Source organism: Rhinolophus hipposideros (genome assembly GCF_964194185.1).
Source record: "Rhinolophus hipposideros genome assembly, chromosome: 24".
NCBI classification, from domain to species: domain Eukaryota; kingdom Metazoa; phylum Chordata; class Mammalia; order Chiroptera; family Rhinolophidae; genus Rhinolophus; species Rhinolophus hipposideros.
In genome coordinates, this window is record NC_138070.1 from 13504952 (window position 1) to 13530766 (window position 25815).

The window sequence follows — 25815 nt, forward strand, 5'->3', positions numbered from 1 at the left end:
GCTCTTGGTACAGAGCCTGGGATGGGTAATAAGTACTCAATAAAAGGTAGGGGTCATTATTAATCTATTTAAAATACGGCAAAAATTGCTACATTTGCAATTTATACCAGAGTCTTGGGGCAGTGGGAAAGGCCTAGGTTTAAATTCTGGCTTTGGCCTACTAAACTTTATGGCCTCAGGCAACTCCCACCCCTCTGTTCGTCAGTTTCCCTGTGTGTAAGCCAAAGAGTAGGAGTGGTAGCAGGAAGGACTGGTACGATACAAATAATTATTACTAAAATGAACATATTAACAAGATTGATTAATTGCTGTTTTAAATACATAAAGAAGATATTCATTACAATTCCGATTTTTAAGGTGGGCCTGGGTTTAGTCTGGCTTCAGCTGACTGCTTTGTGGCCTCAGGGAACACCATTTCTCTGAGCCTCTGTTTGCTCATCTGTAAACCAAGATGGCAAGAGAAAGCATTAAAGATGATATCAGGAAAGGGCCTGGCACACAGCACATGCTCAGTAAATATTTCCCTCCCCTCTATCCTGCTCTCTGGGGAGCACCATTTGGTGGGTTGCACCGGGCCCCCTGGGGTCAGACCCCTGGGCCCCCTGACCCTCCCTTTTCCCATGCAGGTGTTTCAGCACATTATCCGACGGGAGGTCACTGATGAGGACACCAGACATCTGTCCCGTAAGTTCAAGGACTGGGCCTACGGGCCGGTGTACTCCTCGCTCTACGACCTCTCCTCCCTGGACACGTGTGGAGAAGAGGCTTCCGTGCTGGAGATACTGGTGTACAACAGCAAGATTGAGGTGGGCACCAGGCCATGGGACAGGGGACAGGACCCAGGGTAGGAAGGGTGTGACTGAGAGCAGGGAAGGGACCCTGGGGCCAAATGGGGGAGCCCAGCTTCTGTAGCCCAAAGCAGTGGGTTTGTGGGCTGAGTACAAAGAAAAAGTATCAACTAAATGCCCAGAACAGCATCTGACACTAGGGAGAGGGGAAATGAGAGGGTTGTAAGGGCTGGGCTTTAAGGGCAGGCTGGACTGGGTCGGGATAGTGGTGCTGTAATTTCCATGCTGTGTGACTCAGGACAAAAGACCCAACCTCTCTGAGTCTCAGCTTCCTGTTTTGTAACACGGGGATAAGCATAGTGCATATCCCATTGGAGAACCAAATGAGTTATTTTTAGAACAGCCTGGCACAGAGTAAACATTACATGTCAGCTATTATCATTAGTAGTTGTTATATGAAGTTTTGAAAGCTCTTTTTTTCACTTAGCAGTATTTTGCGAAATCGTTCTGCACCATTAAATATTCTTCTGCAATATCATTGCTGTGTGTAAATGTACCACATTCTAATGAATGAGTCCTCTATTCTTGGCCAGTTGGGTTTGTTTCTGCATTTAACTATTAGAAATAATACTGCAATAGCATCTTTGTGGCTACATTGTGGCACAGATCCATGGTTATAAAGAAACAAGTCATTAGAGGGATAGGATGCTGAACAAATGGGACAGAAAGTACTGGGGCCTGGGTGCAGAAGGTCTCCCTTCCAGCCCCAGCTCTGTCTCCTTTGGACGGATGCTGTCCCTTGCTGGAGCTCACTTCTTTCATCTTTGAAATTAGTGATTGACTTGATTTAGATTGGGGGTGACTGAAAGTGTAACACCTCTGGTGCAAACTCTGATTGATTGGTAGTGTCCGCCTAGGGAACTGTATAGAAAACTTTTGTGCAGGCCTCCATTATTGATGTCTGCCCTGGGTTCACAGCTGGAAAGTTGTGGTGAGTCAAGTGCTTATCACTCTTAGGCTAAATTTCCCAATCCTGCTTCCTGAATTGAAATTTCTGAGATTGAAGCCCAAGGATTTATATTTTTGGCAAGCTACATAGGTGAATTTGCTACCAGAAGCTGGTAATATCCACAGATTGGAGCTGGGGACCATGAGAATAGCTTTCCACCTCTGGGTTCTACGGTATGAATCTAGAATAGGCTGGAAAGGTAAGTTGACGCAGAATTGGGCAGAGCCCCGAATGCTGAGCCTAGGAGTTTGAGGCTGATTCTGAATCCCCATCAAGTGCCCTGTGAATCTTTGAGTGTTGCTGAAGAATGGGTTAGGAGGAGAAAGGGCTGTCAGGGCAGAGGGTGTAGGAATGCATATTAGAGTCAGCCTGTCCTTGACCACCATGCTTCCCATAGAACCGCCATGAGATGCTGGCCGTGGAACCCATCAACGAACTTCTGCGTGACAAGTGGCGCAAGTTTGGGGCTGTTTCCTTCTACATCAATGTGGTCTCCTATCTGTGTGCTATGGTCATCTTCACGCTTACCGCCTACTACCAGCCGCTGGAGGGCACTGTGAGTGACTGTGAGATGGGCAGGAGCTGGGGTACAGCCGGTTCCCATGGTTCCCCTGTGGGAGAGACTGGAGAAAGCTCAGGAACAGGATGGAGAGGTGCACCCCCCCCTCAACACCTGGGGGAAGAGAAGGAGGGAGAAGGCTCCCCGGAATCCAGATATTTGAGGCATTGAGATACAAATGGATCTGGGTCCAACTGTTGGGGGGCTGGGTGAGAACCTCCGTGTCTCCTACCCCCAGCCGCCATACCCTTACCGCACCACAGTGGACTACCTGAGGCTGGCTGGCGAGCTCATCACACTCTTCACTGGGGTCCTGTTCTTTTTCACCAATGTGAGTGCTTGGCCCCCAACCCCACCCACCGTGCCCTTCCTCTTCCTCCTCTCTATGTCTTTTAGCTCTCCTCTCTCTTCTTTCTTCTCTCCTTCCTCTTTTTATTGCCCCCTTCTTTTCTTCCACCTCATTCTCCAACCCTGTGCTCTCCTTCTCTGTCTATTTTTCCTTTCCCATTAGAAAAGAGTCCGTCGTCTTTTCTCTGTACAACTCCCTGCCTCCCTCTCGTCTCTCCCTTGCTCTTTCTCTCCTCTTCTCCCCTCTGCACTTCTGCTGGCTCCACCCTTCTCATATGCCTCCATCCTACCTCCAGATCAAAGACTTGTTCATGAAGAAATGTCCTGGAGTGAATTCACTCTTTATCGATGGCTCCTTCCAGCTACTCTAGTAAGTGGAGGTCCCTGGGCTGGCAGCTTCTGGGTGAGGAAGATGGGGTTGGGCTGGGACATCCTCTAGACTGAAGGGGGCCGCTGACTCTATTAAGAATAAATTCACTGAGCCTGGAGAGCTATAGCCCAAAGCCAGGACAAAGCCAATCAATGTCAAGTAATAGAATCTTCTGATTAAAGCAAGATTCTGCTTTCTAGAGAGTTAACCATATATACCATGGATAGAAATAATTTAACCTCTTATGCTGGTGATTGATAGCTAGTATCTGCCCGGAGTGCCATGTTGAGAAGAATCTTGAGGCTGTGTTTAGTGGGAAAGAGTGCTGTGATTGATTAATGATGTCTGCCTAGGGCACAGTATTCGTTACTGCATGTGTGCTACATTTTTTCCCTTTTCCTTAGTGTTAGAGAACAATGAAATTCACTTAGCCCCCAAATCTCCACCGAACACCACTGCATCTTTCTCTAGCAATTCCGGAGGTCATCACTTTGGGCTCTTGCAGGGCCTCAGGACCATTGCACACAAAGTAATTGTCAATTAATTAGTGTTCTGGTTAACAGAATGCTGGGGAACCCAGCAAATTCACTTTGTTTATCTCCTGGGGTCTCGCGGGCCTCGGGATGTCCTGGTACCCTGGAGGGCTTGGGGCATGTCTCTCCCTTCAGGGCCTCATTGTCTCCTCTCCCCTCTGGCCCCTCTCGTGGTCTCTGCTGGCTGTAGCTTCATCTACTCCGTGCTGGTGATTGTCTCGGCGGCTCTCTACCTGGCGGGGATTGAGGCCTACCTGGCCGTCATGGTCTTTGCCTTGGTTCTGGGCTGGATGAATGCCCTTTACTTCACCCGTGGGCTGAAGTTGACAGGGACCTATAGCATCATGATCCAGAAGGTATGGAGTGGGGGACCTTCTGGACGATGTGTCCCTGGGGGGAGCCACACACGCCATGTACACATGTGTGCAGTCAGTGCCTGTGGACCTGAGGTTGTGGGGCACTGTGGGGGCAGCAGGCAGGGCCTGGCCATCAGGGAGGGACAGGGTGGAAATGGAAAGAAGATTTGGGAGGGAGGTACTGGGAAGTGAGAAACCATGTGTCTCCTCTTTACCCTGGTGGGGCCTGCAGATCCTCTTCAAAGACCTGTTCCGCTTCCTGCTGGTGTACTTGCTCTTCATGATCGGCTATGCTTCAGGTGAGTTCCGGGTGCCCAGGTGGGCCTGGCGGGGGTGGCGCAAGGACTAGAATGGCAACCCTGAAGTGTGGAGGAAAATAGCCAGCATTTGTTGAGTTCTCACCGTGTGCCAGGCACTGGGCTTTCCCAGCCCTGCCTCATTTAATCTGCCCAACAAAGCTGCAAAGTGAGTACTTTATGATCCCCTTTTACAGATGAGAAAACTGAGGCTTAGAAAGGTTAAATAACTTGCCCAAGTTCAAAAGCTAGGAAATGGAGTATTTGCTATTATTGCAAAAGAAGCCACCTAAAACTCAGTGGCTTAAAACAACCATTTATTATTTATTGCTCACAAGTCTATGGGTCATCCGTCCTGAGCCAAATTTCACTGATCTGGATGGGCTCCTCTGTGTGTGGTCACAGGGCAGGTTGGCTACCAGCTTACTCGTCTCACTAGGATGGCCTCAGTGGGGGTGACTTTGCCCTTTTCTTTATGGTCACTCGTCCTCCAGCTGGCTAGCCTGGGCTTGGTCACATGATGGTCTGAGGGTTCCCAGAATGTGAGTGGAAGTGTTCAAGGTCACTGCCTGGCACAACATCACTTCTGCCTTGCTCTATTAGCCAAAGCAAATCTCAAGGCCAGTCTTGGTTCAAAGGGCAGGGAAATAGATTTTACCTGTTGATGGAAGAAGCTTCAAAACCACACTGAAGGGGTATGGATACAGGGGAGGTTAGATTTTAATAATTAATCTACCAGCCCGGGTCTTTTTTAAGCTTAATACTGGCTCCCTCCAATATGCTGCCATGGAGACATGATGTCATGAGACCTCAGTGTCCCAGGCTGTAGGGGAAGGACCAGAGATGGGGAAACTGACCAAGCCATTGGGCTGGTCCCCAATGGGTAGGTGATCTTCCATCCAGTGCCCAGTAGCAGAAAGGGAGTGGCCAACTCAGGCTTCACCAGGCCATATTCACATCTGAGGAGGTTGGTCTGGGGACCAGCACTGAAGCAGGAGTCTGATGGTAGCGATATTTTAACCCAGATGATTTTGGAGAAGGAGAACTGTAGCCCTAGCTAGGGAGAGAGGGACAGGCCACAGCTGCCCTCTCCCAGGGATAGGACTTGGAAGAACTAGATGTAGTGTCCAAAGTTCCACAACGGTTGCAGTAGGACTCCAGCCCGACTGCAGTCCTAATTACAGAAACTGAGGCAGAAGCTTAGGGGTTAAAGTAGCAACTTAGCGGTCAACTTGGCCCCAGGGCTTCTCCTGCTACAGGACACTAGATCCCTAGTCTGAGATTGACATGACACAAACATAACATGTGCTGCTGTTTTGTGCCCATGGAAGACATTGCTAATGGATCACAGAACTACTTTTCTGATGAGTCCAGACAAGATCTCAGAATCCTAAACACACATTTCAGCAGCCACTACATGATTGAGTAGCATGAGCATATGAGTTGAAACCTGCGTACCATAATCCCAGGCTGAAGGCACTAGGACAACGCTATGTCCCACTGACTGAAAGGGCTCCAACTTCCTTATGCTCCCTGCCCTGGAGGGTGTAAGGACAGTTATTGCTGCTAAACTGTGTTAAGAAGGACTCTGAAGCTTCGTCCAGGCTTAGTGGGAAGGGATGAGCACCAAGATCAAAATTTGAGATGTCTGGAGTGGGTGAGGGCCTTGGTGAGCACGGCTTCTGGGACAGTCAGGACTAGTACCTGGTTTCAAGTTCCACTCTTCCTCTCTGAGCTGGTATGGGCCCAAAAACAGGAACATGAGAGAGAGTCTTCCCCCTGGAATGCTGGCATTCCAGGCTCCCAAGACCTCTAGGAACTATCGGCTAGAGGAGGGCTTCTCAGCCTCAGCACTGTTGCTATTTGGGGCCAGATGATTGTCTGTGGGGGGCTGTCCTATACATGGTGGAATGTTTAGCAGTGTCCTTGGCCTCTACCCGCTAGGTCTCAGTAGCACTCACCTCCAGTTGTGACAACCAAACATGTCTCCAGATGTGGCCAGATGTCCCCCGGGGGGAACAATCGCTCCAGGTTGAGAGCCGCTGGACTAGATCCTGGGAACCTCTTCCTTGTTAGCAAGAGTTTATGGAAAGAGCAATGGCTTTGGGTTCAGGAGGACCCAGGTGTGGCCCTTGGCTTGGCTTACATGCTGGGTTACCTTGGGCCAGAGCTCTCCCCTCCCCAAGCTTCAGCACCCCTCTCCATCAAATGGGAATATTTCTCTCCAGCTCTCAGCTTGTGTCTTCACACTCAGCGAATGCCACTGTCACCCCTCCCACAGCCCTGGTGTCCCTCCTGAACCCATGTGCCAACATGAAGGTATGTGACGAGGACCACACCAACTGCACGGTGCCCACGTACCCCTCGTGCCGTGACAGCGAGACCTTCAGCACCTTCCTCCTGGACCTCTTCAAGCTGACCATCGGCATGGGCGACCTGGAGATGCTGAGTAGCACCAAGTACCCCGTGGTCTTCATCATCCTGCTGGTGACCTACATCATCCTCACCTTTGTGCTGCTTCTCAATATGCTCATCGCCCTCATGGGAGAGACAGTGGGCCAGGTTTCCAAGGAGAGCAAGCACATCTGGAAGCTGCAGGTGAGGCCCCAGGACGCCCACCCCACCCTGCCAACTACCCTTCTTCCAAAATGGGGAGACCTGACCCATTGCACCTCCTCTGCCTTCTGCTCCGGGCCAGCCACCTCCTCTTCTGCCTCTACTTCCCTGTCTGGAATATGGGCATCAAAGGCTGCTGCCTACTTCCCAGAGCTGCCTGTTGCATTTGCAGTGTCTTCTTGCCTGACCACCAGCAGTGGTCTCAGATTCACCTTGCCGTCCAGTTCACAGGACACGGTCAGCCTCACCCAGCACCACTGCATGAGCTCTGTGGGCACAGGAAATTCTCAGAGAGTATCGACATTGCAGCAGGGGTCCACGCTGAGCCCAGGGGCAGCGTCTAGGTTCCACCGCCCCTGAGGAAGCTCCGTCATTGAGGAGGAGCCGTTGTGGACGTGGGCCGCACTGGCACAGGGGAGCTGCTACTTTGCTTCCCAAAGGTTTCCATGCAATCCTGGAAAGCAGGGGTCCTGGGGGTCACAGCCTGCCTGGGCCACACACAGTTCATGAACCAGAGGTTCATAATAAACAGTGCCATCCGAGGCCCAGGCATGCAGCACCCGCATTTACCTTGACTGGGTGCCTTTCAAGGAAATGGCACAGTGAGGAAAAAATACCCTCCTCCCAGGTCTGGTCTCAGAGAAACATCCGGGCTTGCTCTTCACCTTAACTGTACCACTGACTTCCCCAGGCCTCGGTTTCCCCACTAGGTGTAACTCAGAAAGTGTAAACTGGCAGCCTGCGGAGTGCATTTGACCAGCAAAAATTTACTTTTCTTGCACTACCATGTTTTTATAAACTGTAATGCAAAATTTTTAAGTTAAGAGATTGCATATAAAAATCCGGGTTTCTGGCCTTTCTTGAAAAGTTGGAGGCCTGGCAAGGCGGGCCCACACCTCTGCTTGGCAGGGCTTGGGTCGATGGGAGGCAGCTGCCTCCTTTACGTGGGGCTGTGCTCCCTGGTTTGCCCCAGTCCCCACCCCTCCCAATACTAAGTGGCAGCGGCTGTGCGTAAGTCATGTGGCCTGGGCTGGGGCTTTCGGACATCTGATCCTGCTTCACTTATTTGTTCTCCTGCCAGGCCCCTGTGCGTATTTGAGTTTATAACCCTGTTTCCAGGGGCAGAAAGAGCCAGAAAGCCTAGTTCTCTGCCCACCCCGGCCCGACCTGTCATTTCTGCCATTAGGGCAGTAGGCCCCAGCTGGCAGAGCCTCACCAATGGCCTGCGTGCCCCTCCCTCCCTGCAGTGGGCCACCACCATCCTGGACATCGAGCGCTCTTTCCCCGTGTTCCTGAGGAAGGCCTTCCGCTCTGGTGAGATGGTGACGGTGGGCAAGAGCTCGGATGGCACCCCAGACCGCAGGTGGTGCTTCAGGTGAGGCAGGGTGGGCGGGGTAGAACCATCCCACAAGATTGGGCCCACATTTTCTACCCATTGCAAGGTCTCGAGCCACGAAGGCCATGATGGTCCTGGCCACAGTGCAGTTCTAACGGCTGACCTTGGCCAAGTTGCTTTACTTCTCAGCCTCGGTTTCTTCATCTGTGAAATGGGGACTGTGATAGCACCACCCCCTTAGGCCAGCTGGGTGGATTAGATGGGTTAGCACATGAGACGTGCTGGGCCAGCCCCTGACACACACTGGGATACCCACATAGCAGCTCTGTCCCTTGCGGAGACTTGGAGGCAGTACTCATCTCAGAGCATCACCTTCTATGACGGAACAGTGGGGTGGGCTTTGGAGCTTTGGCTGAAAGGGGGAAGCTGAGGAGTCAGCAGCTTCCAGGGCTTGGGAAGTTATGCAGATGTACGGGAAATGCCGGCTTCTTAGGGGAACCCCTGGATCGATCTTGTCTCTTAAGGTGAATCATTCTTCGTAAAGGAGTTGCCGGCATAGGGCGAAGCGTCATTTTTGGATCCAGGCAAAGTCAGTTTCCGCATCTGTGAAGTGGGGATGATAAGAGCACCCACCTCATAGGCCAGCCGGTCAATCCTGTTCAATTTGAAACCAAAGTTCAAATCCTGACTCTAATTGGTCAGCTTTGTGACTTTGCATGAACAGTTACAAGGCCTCAGTTTCCTCATCTGTAAAATGGGAACAAGGAATGTGTCTTCCTCATTGGATCCTGCCATGTAGCAATTGTTCAAGAAATGGAGCTTGGCTTAAAAATAACAAAAATGATTTTTAAAAGGAAAAGTTATATTGAGCCAGTTTGGGCCCAAGAGGCTGTAATCTGACTATGAGGGTGTCCCAAGAATAAGAGGCGAGAGTATCAAGAAGGAGCTGCCACCCACCTTCAGATAAGTGATTGGCAAAATTTGGTACATCCATACAATGGAATATTATTCAGCCATGAAAAGGAATGGAGTACTTAGGCATACTATAACATGGATGAACCTCAAAAACATGCGAAGTGAAAGGCCGTGTACTGTCTGATTCCACGCATCTAAATTGTCCAGAATAGGTAAATTCGTACAGATGGAAAGCAGAATAGAGGTACCCAGGGTCTGGAGGGAGGCGGAGTGGGGAGTTATTGTTTAATGGGTACAGAATTTCTGTTTGGGGTGATGAATGTTTTGGAAATAGATAATAGTGATGGTTGCACAACGTTGGGAATATACTGGGGGGGGTGCCAAAAAAAGTACATATTTTAAGAGATGTTATCTATGTGTTACTTTTCGAAGTTGAATTGAATTACGGTGACAATGTGTAGTATGACGTTCATTCAAAAGATGGAGTTCATCAAATGAATGCTAGCGGCATGCATTGTATTATAATTTTAACACAGTGTTTTCCTTTCTTAAAATGTGTACATATTTTTTTGGCACCCTCTGTATTTAATGCACTGAATTGTATACTTAAAAATGGTTAAAATGGCAAATTTGATGTGATATATATTTTACCAGAATAAAAATAAGGAGGACGGTGTGCTGGGAAGGCTAGAGCAGGGAGGCTGCCTGGAGGTGGGGAAGGGTGCCGTCTCCCTGGGGGCTTCCCTGACCTCTCTCTCTGCTGTGGCCCCACCAGGGTAGACGAGGTGAACTGGTCTCACTGGAACCAGAACTTGGGCATCATTAATGAGGACCCAGGCAAGAACGAGAGCTACCAGTATTACGGCTTCTCACACACTGTGGGCCGCCTCCGGAGGGGTAAGTGGAAGGACTGTGGGGAGTATTAGGGGAGGGAAGACTCAGGGGTGTAGAGGGGAAGCCCTCGGCCAACCTCATCACTAATTCGTTTGAGCTATCCCATCCCCTTTTTGGGACTCAGTGTTCACATCTGTGGAATGGGAGGGTCGGATGGGCTGACCACTATTTCCTTTGCTGCTTGTCAATGCCTGGGGTACCTCACTTCCACTACACTAAGTGCGTGAGACTCATTGGGGAGGTCATGGGGAGGACATGGGCACTCAGGCATTCTGACCTGGCTTGAATTCTGGTTCTCCCATTTACTCCTGTGTGCTCCTGGGGGGGCAACTTGACCTCTCTGAGCCTCAGTTTCCACCTCTGTAAATAGGGATAATATGTCCCCCTTTAAACCACTATGGTGTGCCAGTATACAGTAGGTGCTCAATATATGCATGTGCCCTCTCCACCAACCCTCACTCCCGTCATGCTCACTATAGATCGCTGGTCCTCGGTGGTGCCGCGCGTGGTGGAGCTGAACAAAAACTCGAGCCCAGATGAGGTGGTGGTGCCTCTGGACAACATGGGAAACCCCAGCTGTGATGGCCACCAGCAAAGCTACCCCCCGAAATGGAGGACTGATGATGCCCCCCTCTAGGGGCTGTGCGCAGGGGCAGAGTCTCCAGCCTGCAGCCCAGCCCCATCCCCTCCACCTGCCCGTTTCTAGTCCACCTGCATTTCAGTGGTGCCTCTTGGGGGCTCCTCCACATGCTCCTTTGACCCCCAGAGGTGAGGGCCAGGCGGAGATGCCAGGGTGGCCCCAGGACCCTCTGGTCCCCAGGCTCCTGCCCCCAGCTCTGCCTCCCCACCTGAGCAAGGGGTTTCTGGCTGCCTGTCTCACTCCCATGGAGTCACATAAGCCAACACCAGGACCCCTCAGCCCACAGGGCTCACCCCTGCCTCTCCATTATTTATTTGCCCTGCTCTCAGGGAAGCGGCGTGACCCCCACCACCAACGGAACCTGCCAGAGGCCTCAGGAGCCCGTTCCAGGCGCGCTGCCTGCCAAGCCCCCAGCCCCCCCCGCGCCCTGGGCTGCGTTCCACGGTGTGGTGGCTTTGCTGAGGGCCACGTCCTCGTGTACGATCACCTCCTCTGTACGTTCTGTAGAGGGTCTGGGGTTTGTTGGTGCTCAATAAATGTTCATTCACTGATGGTGGAGATGGTGGTGATGGTGGTTGGGGGAGTGGGGACAGGCATGGGATGACAGCAGGAAGATGGGAGAGCTAAGCAATGCCTATGGTGGCGGCACGGAGATGAAAACGAGGGCGGTTGTAATGGCCAAGGTGCTGGTTAGAGTGATGGTTCAAGGACTGGACTGGAGGAGGTGGTGGCCTGAGGGATGGGGGTGCTTGGAGTGGTGAGGGGGAGGTAGAGATGATGGGATGGTGGGGGAGAGTACTGCTGGTGGGGGAGAGTACTGCTGGTGGGGGGGGAGTACTGCTGGTGGGGGGAGAGTACTGCTGGTGGGGGGAGAGTAATGCTGGTGGGGGGAGAGTACTGCTGGTGGGGGGAGAGTACTGCTGGTGGGGGAGAGTACTGCTGGTGGGGGGAGAGTACTGCTGGTGTGGGGAGAGTAATGCTGGTGGGGGGAGAGTACTGCTGGTCGGGGAGAGTACTGCTGGTGGGGGGAGAGTACTGCTGGTGGGGGGAGAGTAATGGTGGTGGGGGGAGAGTACTGCTGGTCGGGGAGAGTACTGCTGGTGGGGGGAGAGTAATGGTGGTGGGGGGAGAGTAATGGTGGTGGGGGGAGAGTAATGCTGGTGGGGGGAGAGTAATGGTGGTGGGGGGAGAGTAATGGTGGTGGGGGGAGAGTAATGGTGGTGGGGGGAGAGTAATGCTGGTGGGGAGAGAGTACTGCTGGTGGGGGAGAGTACTGCTGGTGGGGGAGAGTACTGCTGGTGGGGGGGGAGTACTGCTGGTGGGGGGAGAGTACTGCTGGTGGGGGGAGAGTAATGCTGGTGGGGGGAGAGTACTGCTGGTGGGGGGAGAGTACTGCTGGTGGGGGAGAGTACTGCTGGTGGGGGGAGAGTACTGCTGGTGTGGGGAGAGTAATGCTGGTGGGGGGAGAGTAATGCTGGTGGGGGGAGAGTAATGCTGGTGGGGGGAGAGTAATGCTGGTGGGGGGAGAGTAATGCTGGTGGGGGGAGAGTAATGCTGGTGGGGGAGAGTACTGCTGGTGGGGGGAGAGTAATGCTGGTGGGGGGAGAGTAATGCTGGTGGGGGGAGAGTAATGCTGGTGGGGGGAGAGTAATGCTGGTGGGGGGAGAGTAATGCTGGTGGGGGAGAGTACTGCTGGTGGGGGGAGAGTAATGCTGGTGGGGGAGAGTACTGCTGGTGGGGGGAGAGTACTGCTGGTGGGGGGAGACTACTGCTGGTGGGGGGAGAGTACTGCTGGTGGGGGGAGAGTACTGCTGGTGGGGGAGAGTACTGCTGGTGGGGGAGAGTACTGCTGGTGGGGGGGAGTACTGCTGGTGGGGGGAGAGTACTGCTGGTGGGGGGAGAGTAATGGTGGTGGGGGGAGAGTAATGCTGGTGGGGGGAGAGTACTGCTGGTGGGGGAGAGTACTGCTGGTGGGGGGGGAGTACTGCTGGTGGGGGGAGAGTAATGCTGGTGGGGGGAGAGTACTGCTGGTGGGGGGAGAGTACTGCTGGTGGGGGAGAGTACTGCTGGTGGGGGGAGATTACTGCTGGTGTGGGGAGAGTACTGCTGGTGTGGGGAGAGTAATGCTGGTGGGGGGAGACTACTGCTGGTGGGGGGAGAGTACTGCTGGTGGGGGGAGAGTACTGCTGGTGGGGGAGAGTACTGCTGGTGGGGGAGAGTAATGCTGGTGGGGGGAGAGTACTGCTGGTGGGGGGAGAGTAATGCTGGTGGGGGAGAGTACTGCTGGTGGGGGGAGAGTAATGCTGGTGGGGGGAGAGTACTGCTGGTGGGGGAGAGTACTGCTGGTGGGGGAGAGTAATGCTGGTGGGGGGAGAGTACTGCTGGTGGGGGGAGAGTAATGCTGGTGGGGAAGACTACTGCTGGTGGGGGGAGAGTAATGCTGGTGGGGGGAGAGTACTGCTGGTGGGGGAGAGTACTGCTGGTGGGGGGAGAGTACTGCTGGTGGGGGGAGAGTACTGCTGGTGGGGGGAGAGTAATGCTGGTGGGGGAGACTACTGCTGGTGGGGGGAGAGTAATGCTGGTGGGGGGAGAGTACTGCTGGTGGGGGGAGAGTAATGCTGGTGGGGGAGACTACTGCTGGTGGGGGGAAGTACTGCTGGTGGGGGGAGAGTAATGCTGGTGGGGGGAGAGTAATGCTGGTGGGGGGAGAGTACTGCTGGTGGGGGAGAGTACTGCTGGTGGGGGGAGATTACTGCTGGTGTGGGGAGAGTACTGCTGGTGGGGGGAGAGTAATGCTGGTGGGGGGAGACTACTGCTGGTGGGGGGAGAGTACTGCTGGTGGGGGGAGAGTACTGCTGGTGGGGGAGAGTACTGCTGGTGGGGGAGAGTAATGCTGGTGGGGGGAGAGTACTGCTGGTGGGGGGAGAGTAATGCTGGTGGGGGAGAGTACTGCTGGTGGGGGGAGAGTAATGCTGGTGGGGGGAGAGTACTGCTGGTGGGGGAGAGTACTGCTGGTGGGGGAGAGTAATGCTGGTGGGGGGAGAGTACTGCTGGTGGGGGGAGAGTAATGCTGGTGGGGAAGACTACTGCTGGTGGGGGGAGAGTAATGCTGGTGGGGGGAGAGTACTGCTGGTGGGGGAGAGTACTGCTGGTGGGGGGAGAGTACTCCTGGTGGGGGGAGAGTACTGCTGGTGGGGGGAGAGTAATGCTGGTGGGGGAGACTACTGCTGGTGGGGGGAGAGTAATGCTGGTGGGGGGAGAGTACTGCTGGTGGGGGGAGAGTAATGCTGGTGGGGGAGACTACTGCTGGTGGGGGGGAAGTACTGCTGGTGGGGGGAGAGTAATGCTGGTGGGGGGAGAGTACTGCTGGTCGGGGAGAGTACTGCTGGTGGGGGAGAGTACTGCTGGTGGGGGGAGAGTAATGCTGGTGGGGGGAGAGTAATGCTGGTGGGGGAGAGTACTGCTGGTGGGGGGAGAGTAATGCTGGTGGGGGGAGAGTAATGCTGGTGGGGGGAGAGTAATTCTCACCAGCGGATACTGGTACTGGTCGGGGGTCATGATGTACCATGGAGGTGGTGGAGGGTGGGGTAGGAAAGCTGCTGGGTAAAGGCAGAGCAGACGTGGAGATGACAGCTATGAAGATGGGTGAGCCATCTAGTGTCTTTTTTTATGCAGGAGGATACTTTTCCTTGAATCCCCCAACTGACCTCCCCTCTTGTGTTGTTGGCCATATCGTGTCACATGTCTCATGCTCCAGCCAATCAGCAGGTAGGAAGCAGAGGCTGGCCTAAAGAAGTAGAGGGCAATAGGGAGGAAGGTAGTTTCCTCAGCCAGGTCAGGGTTCTGTGGGAAAGGAGGATGGGGAAATTACGTAGGCAGCCAGTAGCATCGGTTTCAGGCCTTTCCCCAGATGCCCACCTTCCTATGCCATCTTACCAGTGGGGAATGGACAACATGGTCACCGAGAATGGCTGTGGCTCATTCTGGGGTAATGAAGAGGTCACTTCTCTGGGGGTTTATGGGATGGGCCTGCCCACAAAATCGGAACACCCTTTCAATTCAAAGGGACTCCGTAACTTACTGAGGTGAATGATTAATTCACTCATTAAAAAAAAAATGAAATAATTGTAGGTTATGAATCTTCTTCTGAGTACATTTTTAGCTAAACATGCAACTTTTTCAACTGATTTTCTAAATATTTGATGGTTTGGTTATTGATTCTTTATAACTCAAAAACTGTTTCGGGGCAACTTAAAAGGTTTTCAAGTCATGGAGATATTCCGTTTGTTCTTGTAAGACCTTAAAGATGACCTTTCTCAGTGCCCTTCACAATGTGGGGCACATCCTGGAGGTATGCCATAATATTTTCAGGGGACACACTGGACACAGAATCACTTAGAGGAAAACATATTCCCTTTTCAATTCCTTTTTCAGTCTTCTGTTCTCCTGATTATGACAAAGTCTCAGTTTGATGTTTCTGTGGTTTTAGTGCCTTCCCAACAGTTGCTAATCTCTCTCTTTAATAGAGAAAAGCCCGAGGCTCATCACCTCTGAAAGGCAGAGTTAGAGCCCGGAACGGCATTAACTTCTCCCAGACCACAGAGACCATTAGAACGGGGAGAGGTAGTTCCCAAGGGAAGTTGGAATGTTGATACCTGAGCTAGACTGTATCAGTGGCCCCAATTTCCGACTCTTCCCTTTATGCTGTTGCAGTATAACTTTGTGGTGTCCTCTCACTGTGGTCAAAGCATAAATTCATTTCCCTGGGCTTGACCATGTGACTTGTTTTAACCAATGGAATGTTAACAGACATGCCTAGCCCTGCCCCTCCTCCCTTTCTTCCCCCCCAGAGGATGAGACATACCTGGAGTAGAGCTATGTCATTCCAGGCAAGCCTAGCTGAGATCAGAGGAACCCCACAGATGCATGAAAGAGCTGTTTTTGTATGCCACTGAGTTTTTGTGATTTTTTTTTAAGTGCAGACGTCAATTTTGTGGCAATAATGGATACAGGCACTAGAAGAAATAGTAAATAGAACCTGGGCAGGCCAAAAATTGAATGTTTACTGCAGTCCATGTTAGAGATAAAGTGGCGGAGGCTCAGAGAAGTGAAAATTCTCGCCTGGCTGGTAAGTGGTGGAGGTGGAATTTGAATCCATGCATTCTGCCCTCAGATCCCACCCTGGAGAGAAAACACTGATCTGAGGGGTGAGAGGTGATAAGGCTAGGTCCCTTATGCAATGAAGATCCTGGCTGTCACCTGCCACTTTTGCTGAACCTCTGAGACTGTCAGCTCCCATTGAGAGCCCTCTCCCTTTGAACATACCCCTAACTTTATTCCAACAAGGATTTCTTATTATGTGCGTGTATGTGTATTTCATAATGATAAAGCACTTGTATGTCATATTTGACAGGAAGGCTTTTTTCATCCCAAGTTTAAAGCACTACTGGGAAATAATTAGCTCTACTAGAGTCAAAAACAATGGGGCCCCATCAGAAAAGACAGTCTCAGAAACTCTCAGATCTTAATTGAACAATTACCTCTTATGCCTATGAATAGTTCATTATTACATGCCCTGTTATTATTAGCTGTTATTATTGTTTTAGATGAATGCTGAGGATTTTTTAAAAATCAAAAACCATTTTCCACCACACTGTTCATCTCCCCCAAACAGACGCTGCTGACATTCCCAAATGTCGCAGTCGGCAGCTGGTCTCCACACCTTGCCCAGATAGCAGTGTATTCTGACTACTTCAGTTGGTTGGATGGGGCAGTTAAATAGTCCAGGCCTCTGTTCATACTGTTATTAATCTTTGAGTAAGGACATTTGCATGAGAATCGGGGACACCCTACCTTTATTTTTTAAGACTCCAAAATCACTGGGCACAGTGGGGAGATCATTGTTCATCCCAAGTGTAGAGATTGAAACAAAAGGAGGTGGTGGTGATGGAACAAGAGGGCAGGAAGAGGGGCACTGGAGTGGAGACCAAGCCCCTGGGATGGAGGGCGGGAGTCTGGGCCAGGAGAGCCTGAGCCACAAGTCTTGTGTTCGTGGAGGAATCACAAGAAGGAGGAAGCAAATGAACACAGATAAGGCACATACCATGTGTTAGGCATTCATCTCTCAGGGACCACGTGCTTAATTTATGGACTGGTGCTGATGCCTCCCCCGAAGTCATGTTCCCTCTTCCCTATTTACAGCACCTCATTTTATTTAGCGTTCTCACCCTGGCTCAGGCAACCACTGTGACTCTATTTCCCTTATTCGGTATTGGTAGAAGAATAGCCATGCGAACCAGTTCTGACCCGTGAGACAAGAGAGCAAGTCTGAAGGAGGAGAAAGTCTGGGAAAATAAGAGAAATATAGGAAGATACTGTCTTCTCCTTTGCTGGGCAGTGTCGGGCCTGGATGTGATGGCTGGAATGGCAGCCGCCATTTTGGGACCATGAGGGGCTGGGTGGAACAGAAACATGAAGAGGACATGGGTCCTTGATGATACCCTCTAGTAACTAAATTAATCATCCCTGGGGCCACCCTACTTTAGGGCTTCTTCTGATTGAGATAAGACATTTTATTTCTCATTTAAACCAGTGAGTCAGCGTTTCCTATTACTCTGCCCAACTCATACAGATACAAGAACAAATTTTTATCCCCACTTGAAGAAAGTGAGACCCAATGAAGTAAACACACTTGCCTAAGGGCACACACAGCCTGGACATGGGGGAGCCAGGAACTGAACACTGTCTTAGGAGGAGATACTTTGGTTGAAGGATATATATATTTTTTAACTGCACGTTTTTGGCTTTTCCAAAGCATGCACACAGTCCGTTTTCTCCACAGCAACAGGCTGTAATGGCTTCTAACAGGTGAGGACAAGGGAGGTTGGTTGTAGCTGAGATTCAAACCCAGGTTCCCAGATCCCAGCTCACAGTCTTTTTAGTACCTCAAGGTGCTCAGTGACATCGGAGAGTCCCCCTTCCTCTTAGCCTCTCCTATTTGGGATGCACCTGCTGGATCACACAGATTAGCCTTTGGCCCTGCTCAGGGTGGGGCAGCTAATCCTGAGATTGGCCACCAGGGGCCGCTGTAGTCACATCCAGGGGCCTCCTCAGAGGCCTGAGGGAAACTTGGAAGTAGGGGACATGGTTGGAAGAGCCCCTAGCTGAGCTCCCCTTAATTGTGCCCTGAGGCTTAAGACTCAGGAAATCCCTGCCTCTCCAGCACTCCATCACCACCACTACAAGGAGAGAAGCTGGCCTAGATCCACCTCTGGAGAGTCTAGGACCTAGTTGCTGTGTGCCCTCAAGCAAGTTGCCTCCCCTCTCTGAACCTCCCTTTTCAAAATAGGGATACACATCCCCTCTTCTCAAATGAGGGCTCCCTCTCTCCCTGTGAGTCTTCCCCCTCTTTTGGGTCTACTTTGACGGCGGACAAAGACCATTTAAGATGTGGTGGCCCCAGAAGTGAGGCCCAACATTTCCAGGTCAGGGTTGGATTCCAGTCCTTGCTCTGCCACAAACTAATTATGCGACTTTGTATTGCAGTTGGGAAAACCGATCAAGTCTCTTTCCTCTCGGGTTCTCAGTTTCACCAATTGCAATATAAGAGGCAGGACTCAATATTTCCTGAAGTCTCGTTTGTTCCTTGGGATGTTAATAGAAACAAAAACTTAGATGATCAAGTTAGCGAAATGCTGAATTAAAATTGAAAGGGTGTCTTGCCTGCAGGACTTTTCAGAGCCTTTAAAATGCTAAGGTGATTTGTTTCACTCCAAGCGGGAGGCGGGATTTGAATCTGTTTCTCAAACTTGTGTGATCTGGAAACCCAACTTTCCAGGGTGACAATCATCTGAACTAGGTGATGACAGAAATAACTCACCTAATTTTGGGGGCATCTCTTACCTATCAGGCTCTGTGCTGCCTGGGGGATTTGACCACCCATCTCCTATGTTCAACTCACGTGGTACGTGCTTTGTAGCATTAGCCTCACTTTACAGTTGAGAAAGAGCAGCTCAAAGTGGGCAATCACTTGCCAAAGACCACGTGCTGCTGAGAGGCAGCATCAGGATTGGAACCTCCAGGCACCACTGCCCTCTGGTGGGAGGGTGGGGGGTGCCTCTCAAGGACAAATTTGCCCTGTCATCCTGATCACACATCACCTGGTGCCATCGCAGTCTGTCAGGTGCCACCATCCCCTTTGACAGATCAGGAATTGAGACTCAGAGAGGCCACACAAGTCGTCCCCGGGTCACACATGGAGTCTATGGGATACTGATGTCTCTTCCCCTCCTCCTGCCACCCTCTGGCAAGCTGGTGATGGTGGTGATTTAAATAAAACATTTTGTCCACTGGGCTCGCCCACCTCACTGGCCACGGTCCATCTTCCAGACCCTTTAGGAGAGCCCGGATGAGCAGGCGCAGTGCAGCGGAACCTAGGGCACCTGAAACGTACACGGGCGCAGGCCTGGCTGCAGCTGGGACCTGAGCCTTAAAGTCGCTGTTTCGAGGCAAGTCAGGGGTCGAACTTGTCTCAGCTTCCCCTTCCCAGATACGGGACTGCTCTAAATGCTGGGCAATGAGTTAAGGAAACACGGAGCCACCCTGGAAAGGTCAGTGTCCCTATCGCAATCCCTCTATGCAGGTATTTGCGGAAGCTCTCACGCCCCTCTGGGGCAGCTCTGATGTCTCTGGGAGATGTGGCCATCTTTTAATAGTTGTTGTGACAGTAATTGGTAACAATATAGTCGAGGTTATGTGCCAGCCACGTCGCTACTATACTGGACAGCTTAGCTGTAAGCGGTGTGAAACCAAGCGCTGAATGGAAAGGAGGGGTGTCCCCGGAGAGACTTGAGAGACAGAGGAAGGATTGCACCTGGGTAGGGGGCCGGACCGGACGGCAGATTCTCCCCTCTGCTCCTTCACCGGCCTGAGGTCTGGCAGCTAAGATGTGGAACTGAAGGCTGGACTAAGATTCTGGAACCAAACAGGCCACGTTTGGGGGTTGGCAGTGGTTTTATGTTCTGTGCGTAGAGCGGCAGTTAAAAGCTCTAATTGAATCAGAAAGCCTGTGTTCTTTCTATCCCAGCTGCTTCTCCGTTCTCCATCCTCAGCTGTGTGGCTTTGAGCAAATCACTGCCCTTCTCTGGGCCTTACTAGCCTCATCTGTAACATGGGAAGGTGCACCTGTGTCACCTGTCGCGCGTGTGCCTGCACAGGTGTGAGGACTATATACAGTAGGTCCACACATAGCTTTATTTCGAGCGATGATGTTTCATTATCACGCTGATGAGATGCCACAGGAACTTAACTCTTGCTTATGTCAAGTGGCCTATGGAGACCTCGGTTTTGTCATACATTGTTTTGCTTCAAGTCGCAGACCCTATGGACATTAAATGAGGGCTTACTGTACCGTTTAGCGCTGCAGCTGGTGACTAATCTGCCTGCAGTGATTGTGGGTGGTTGGTAATTGCAGCAGCGATAGTGACATTCTCATTGTCACCTGTGCTGCCCCTCCAGTGTTGTCATCAAAGGTGATTGTATAAAGGATGTTGGAGGGCCCTTTGAGATCAGCTAGCTCAGCTGCCGGGGAGAAGGAACCCTGCCAAGGCACCCAGGGAGCCTTTGCCAGGCCAGGGCTAGAACCCCAGCTGGGCCTGCGGCCGGGCTCAGACTGTGCCACCCACGTGCCCCAACCTACCCTGTACACAGACCTGCCTGGCAGAGGACGGTTTCCCAGGACAGGAGGTGGGTCCTCAGGTCCCACCTGCAAATATGAGGGACCTGGTCTGGAGGGTGGTTCTAGTCTCACCTGCATCCCCTCTGGATGCCCCAGTGTGGGTGGACATGGCAGTGGGGCGCAGGATGTGGGGATCTGGGCTACGCTGACATCATGTTGGTGCTAAGGTGGTCCCTAGGATCAGGCCAACGCCCAGCCGTAATGGCTGTGGACCCTGCTGCCCTGCCCCCTCCCAAGTACCCGCACTGCTTTTGTCTCCTTGAATTCCATCTCTGGTCTGGTTGGGAATGGAATTTCAGGGCCACTCAGAGTGGCAGTAGCAGGATTTGAAACCACATCTAGCTCCAGAGGCTGGGTCGCTGGGCTTGCCTGCCTCCAGGGGCCACCCCAGGTGCTGTGACGCCCCCGGGGGTGTTTCTGCTATGTCTGAGGGTGGAGGCTGGGGAGAGGATGGTGTGTCTGGAGGCAGTCTGATGCAGGACGTGGGGTTGATGCCAGACCCTGGCTCCCTCTTCCCATCCCCATGGCTTTTTTTCACATTCTCTGTGCCCTCATCTGTAAAATGGGGATGGGTTTATTCTATGCCTGGGAGGGGTGTTGTGAAACTCAATTATGTGAGGTCAGAAAAGCACTTTGTCACCTGCTGTCTACACACTGTTTGTTTACTCCCAGTGGCGTTCCACACAGCACTGACTTACCCAGCTCGTCACCCTGCAGGACCCTGCTTCCCAGGGCATGAGGTTCTTGGTTCATTGACCCAGCTCCGAAGGGCCCAAGTCCCGCCCTGGACACGGCCCCTTCCTCTTGGAGCCTCTGTTTCCTGCTCCATGTTCTGCCAGGCTCAGGGGCCTGACTTAGGGAGGTGGACGCCCCCACTGCAGGGTCACATCCAGGGAGTCCCCTCTGTCCCCACCTCTGCCAGGACCTCACCACGCCAGGCATCCATGCAGAGCGCCGTGCATGGGAAGGGAGGCCTGCATCAGACTGGGGCTTCCCCAGTTCGCTCTACCCAGGTGTCAGTGGCGAAGGTAGGCACAGGACGTGAGGAAGAACCTATGCTGTGAGGTTCAAACCCCCAACTTTCAGATCTGCTGTGTGACCTCGGGCAGGTCACTTCACATCTCTGAGTCTCAGTTTCTTCCTCTCAAATACCCACTCCATTGCAAGGAGTGTTGAGGCCCCAACAAGACACATTGTATATGGAAATGCCCAGCACACAGGAAGTGCCTGATAAATGCTGAGCTCCCTGGGGTGGTGTTGGTTACTTGCACACCCCCAGGCTCCAGGGAATGAGGTGTGCTGGGGCTGGCCAGGGAGAAGACCATTAACCCGCCACTTTGGCCTGTCCCCAGCCACACTGCCCCCATGGAAGCCTGGAGCATGCCAGGCACAGAGGAAGAGCTGGGAAGGAATTCAGTGCTACAGGGAGACGCCACCCCCAGACCACATGTGCACTATTCAGGGAAGGAGCCAAGGGCCTGGGATGGGTTCCATCTCAGCTGCTCTACGTATGGATTGCTGGCCTGACATGTGAACAGGGCAAATGACAGTGTCCACCTCGAAAGAGCTGGAAGAGTAAATGGAACACCGAATGCAAAGTGACCCAGCACGGCGGGTGCCAGGAGGCTCAGGGCTGCTTCCTTGGGGCTCCAAGCCTGGTCAGCAGGGGAGGAGACAGCCCGTTTTACTCCTAAGGGGAGGAAGAAAGAAAACACAAAACAAGAGCTACAAAACAATCCCACAGCTGAGACGCCATCTGTGTTTTGCTTTTTTCTTTCTCTTCGTTTTTAAAACAATATAGTGCAGACCGCACTTCTCACAGTAGAATATAATGGTCAATTTTAGTATAAAAAAAAAACATTCTCAGAGATTTGTAAATGCACTTAGTGCTGGAACAGGCCTTGGAGAGAAATACAGTACCGCTTCTGGAGCGCCAGAGGGGCCAGGACTTGGGGAATTTGGGCCTTGGGGACTCAGTGGGGGGACCCCTGCCTGTCTTCCCCTGCTTGATGGGCAGGCCTTGGAGGGAGCTGGCTGGAAAAGAGTTGCACTGGGTCTCCCAGTTAAAACCAGAAGGTTGTCCCCTCAATGGCTCCTAGGAGAAACCCTGAAGAGGGCATTATGGTCCTTCTGATGGGGTCTGAGACGGCAGGCCCATTGTTAGCCCCTATGGTACCTTTGTGCGAATAGGGAAATGGCACCCCTTCCTCAAGATTCGGAAAATTGCTGTAATAAATATACAAGTCTAGGATGCAAGTGGTGTCTCCATGGATGAGGTGCCCTTGTGCAGTGCACAGCCTACATAACTGTGCCCAGCAGCCCTGTACGATGTACTGGAGAGAACGGGAAAGGTGGTAGTCTGGGGTTTGGAGATTTGAGATGAGGGTGCGATTCTTCTGTGTTGGGAGGAATGGCGGGAGGGGAAGGAGAGTCTAGAGGAGGAGGAGCAGGAGAGCCAGTAATAGTCCCTGGAGCCTCTATTTGAGTGGTCTTCACCTGGATTGGCCAGTGGAGGACATTTAGGGCCCAGTGATTTCTTACAGGCCCCCTCTGCTCCTTTTCCAGGCTACTGGGGAGCTCGTGGGGGAAGAAGCTATCTGGCCCCTGGGAGCTATTTTGACCTTACTCTGACTCGAGACCATCACCTTTCTTCCTTCATCCCACCCTGGCCTGAGCTCCTCGCCTGGGAGAGCCAGGAAGAACCACTCCTATTTTAAGTGGTTTCTCTCCCCCTGCTGCTCTGCCAGTGTGGATGGAGGAAGGCATGGACGTCAGCAGCTGCCCCCGAGCCCTCCCGGTGTCCTGGGGTAGCTGATAGGGGGAGGGGCCTGGGTGAACAAGGTCACCGGCCAAACCCCAACAGGCACGGCAGCAGCCAGCCTGGCTTCCCTGTGGGCATCAGTGGGTACAGGGCCGGGCTGGACGCCCCCGCGCGCCCCCACCCTGTTCTGTGGCCTGCCTCCCCCGTCGGTGCCCTGTCCATCTGTCCGTGCCTCCGCCAGGCGGGCCTTATCTGTAGACTGGCAGGCGGATGTGGGCGTGCTGGTGGTCGAGCAGCCGGGGCACTGCCACCGTCTCGTAGCCCTTGCCCAGCATCTGCTCTTTGATGCAGGGTGGCCGGATGTCGTTGATGAGATACTCCAGGCACTGCAGGCTGCTGCTCAGCACAGCCGTGTTGCACACGCTCTTGCTGGGCAGGCCTGACAGAGCCTCCGCGGGGGGCCCCGCCAGGTCTCGGGCCACCCCAGGACCCAGCTCCGTGACAGCCACCGCTGCTGGGTTGTAGCAGTCGCTGGTGGGGGTCACCAGCACGCTGTTCCAGGGAGCGGCAAAGTACTGGCCCACGGTGAAGCTGGTGGGCAGCCCCACGCTGCAGTTGAGGGGTGACCCACTGGCCCTCTCATACGCCCGCCCCCCGCAAGCCTCGGGGGACTTGTTGGCCACCGTGCCGCCACTGTAGGCCCGCAGTGGCTGGGGTGGTGGCGGGGGTGGCTTCTGTGGCCACAGCAGGTAATCCAGGCCGCTGTCCACATACCCTGCAGGCTTGGTGGCCCCCGCTAACGTCAAGGCGGCAGTGCTTCCCTGGCCCAGCTCAGCGCCTTTCCGGCAGTCGGGCAGGCCGGCAGCCGCCGAGTAGGCCATGCTGGGGAAGCTGGGCACAGGCCCGTGCTTGGCCGGGCTGGGGTGGGGCACGGCCACGCCCTGGCAGGCAGCGGGCACGGCGCCTGGGGCCTGGCACTGCTGGTTGAGCTGGTAGAGCAGGCTGTGAATGGAGGGCAGGTTGGAAGGCGGCAGGGCCATGCCGCGGCCCGGCAGAGGGATGACGGAGGTGGCAGTGGCAGCAGCCGTAGGCAGCCCAGGGGGCGGGGCGGGAGCCTCGGGGGGCTTGGGGTAGGCCAAGGGCCCCAGAGAGCTGGGTGCTGGGTAGGGTGCAATGCCCACCTGCACGGCAGCCGGGGACAGCTTGGTCCGCTTGCCCTCGGCGCTCTTAAGCACGCTCTTGGCAGGCCCCGCGGGCGCGGCCACGCTGGAGGAGGAGACGGCAGCCTTGACAATGGCCAGCAGGCCCTGGTAGCCGGCGGCGTGCTGCGGGTAGGGGCTGTAGCGCTGGCCGCTGGTGTCGTAGCCGTTGACGGTGCGGCTGAGGTGCTTGTGCTGCGGCACACGGATGGTGGTGGGGAAGATCTTAATGGACAGCGGGCTGTTGGCCACCTTCTCGGCGTAGGCGTCCAGCTCGGCGGGGCTTGGGTAGCGGGAGGAATGCATGGAGCTGGCCACCGTCTCGCCTGTGGGGACAGGTGAGGAGAGCAAAGCGCAGGTGAGCACCAACCTGGTGACATGGGGAGGCCTGCAGCCACACCCTCCAAAGCTCCCTAGGAGTCCTGGGGCTGCAGGGCCACCCTCCCCTCGCTCATTTCTCCTTTCATCCGTTGGCTCCTTCATTCACTCATACATTTTTAAGCTTTGGATCAACATGAAAATATGTAAGCGGAGCCGCCCACAGAAGCTTGCTGAACTTTCACCAGTGGGACCTGCTCGTATAACAACACCTAGGTCAGGGGACAGAATGCTGCTGGTCCCCCACGGGCCCCCTGTGCCCCTCCCAGTCACTAGCCACGCCCAGGTTAGCGGCTCTCTCTGACTTCTAACCACAGGGACTAGTTGTGCCTAGTGTTTGTCCGTGGAAAGAGGGACTCACGCAATGCACGTGCATTTGCGTCGGCCTCTGTCACTTAAGGCTGTTGTCTGAGAGATCCACCCGGTGGCCGTGGTTTATTTTTCGCATTGCCGTGTGCTGTTCTTGTCTGACTACATCACAATTCATTCATCCTACCTCCTGTTGACGGCATTTGGGTCGTGTCCAGTTTGACGCTGATACAAATGGTGCCCCCGCCCCCGGTGCATGTATTCAGTGAGTTCTTTTGGGAACACGCCCAGGAGCAGAATTGCTGGGACACAGGGGAGGCGAATGCTCAGCTTTCGCAGAAAATGCCCTAGCAGTTTGCCAAAGAGACGGTGCCAGGCTACACGCCCACCAGCAAAGCACAGGGGCTCCACACCCTCGATGGTGCTTGGTATGACCTGTCTCTGTGTCTGCCTGGGTGTCGTCTGATGAGTGTTCACTCCTTCTCCCTATCTCCTCGGTGCCTGCCTTTCCTCATCTGTAAAATGGGATGCTTCTGTGAGTTGCTCCGCGAACAGAGCTCAGCATGGCCGGCCTGGGGAGAGGTGGTGCCAGTGGGAGCTGCTGCTGTTGGCTTTCATCTGGGCTCACCTTGTCTTGTTCAGTCAGTAGGCAGGTGAGAAGGAGGGGTTTCACCCTCCATCCCCCAGTCCCTCCCTGAGTCTGCCTGTCACCTGCAAGGCCAGTGTGGTGGCCACTGCCTTTTTTGTGAGCTGTTGGCATGGGGCTGAAGTA

General features: G+C 53.5%; 2 protein-coding genes across 2 annotated transcripts in view; one reads left to right on the forward strand and one right to left on the reverse strand.

Annotated features, from left to right (window-relative positions):
- Positions 1-11217, forward strand: part of TRPV4 (transient receptor potential cation channel subfamily V member 4) — a 34755-nt gene extending 23538 nt beyond the window's left edge. The window contains exons 7-16 of the mRNA XM_081037063.1: positions 627-806; positions 2195-2353; positions 2595-2687; positions 3001-3074; positions 3798-3963; positions 4196-4262; positions 6541-6857; positions 8123-8250; positions 9902-10023; positions 10500-11217. Coding sequence (XP_080893189.1) covers positions 627-806; positions 2195-2353; positions 2595-2687; positions 3001-3074; positions 3798-3963; positions 4196-4262; positions 6541-6857; positions 8123-8250; positions 9902-10023; positions 10500-10657 — 1464 coding nt within the window. The 3' untranslated portion in view covers positions 10658-11217. The remainder of the gene's footprint in view (positions 1-626; positions 807-2194; positions 2354-2594; positions 2688-3000; positions 3075-3797; positions 3964-4195; positions 4263-6540; positions 6858-8122; positions 8251-9901; positions 10024-10499) is intronic.
- Positions 11218-22122: 10905 nt separating this feature from the next.
- Positions 22123-25815, reverse strand: part of FAM222A (family with sequence similarity 222 member A) — a 56070-nt gene continuing 52377 nt past the window's right edge. Inside the window, exon 3 of the mRNA XM_081037746.1 lies at positions 22123-24682. Within this exon, the coding sequence (XP_080893872.1) occupies positions 23406-24682 (1277 nt within the window). The 3' untranslated portion in view covers positions 22123-23405. The remainder of the gene's footprint in view (positions 24683-25815) is intronic.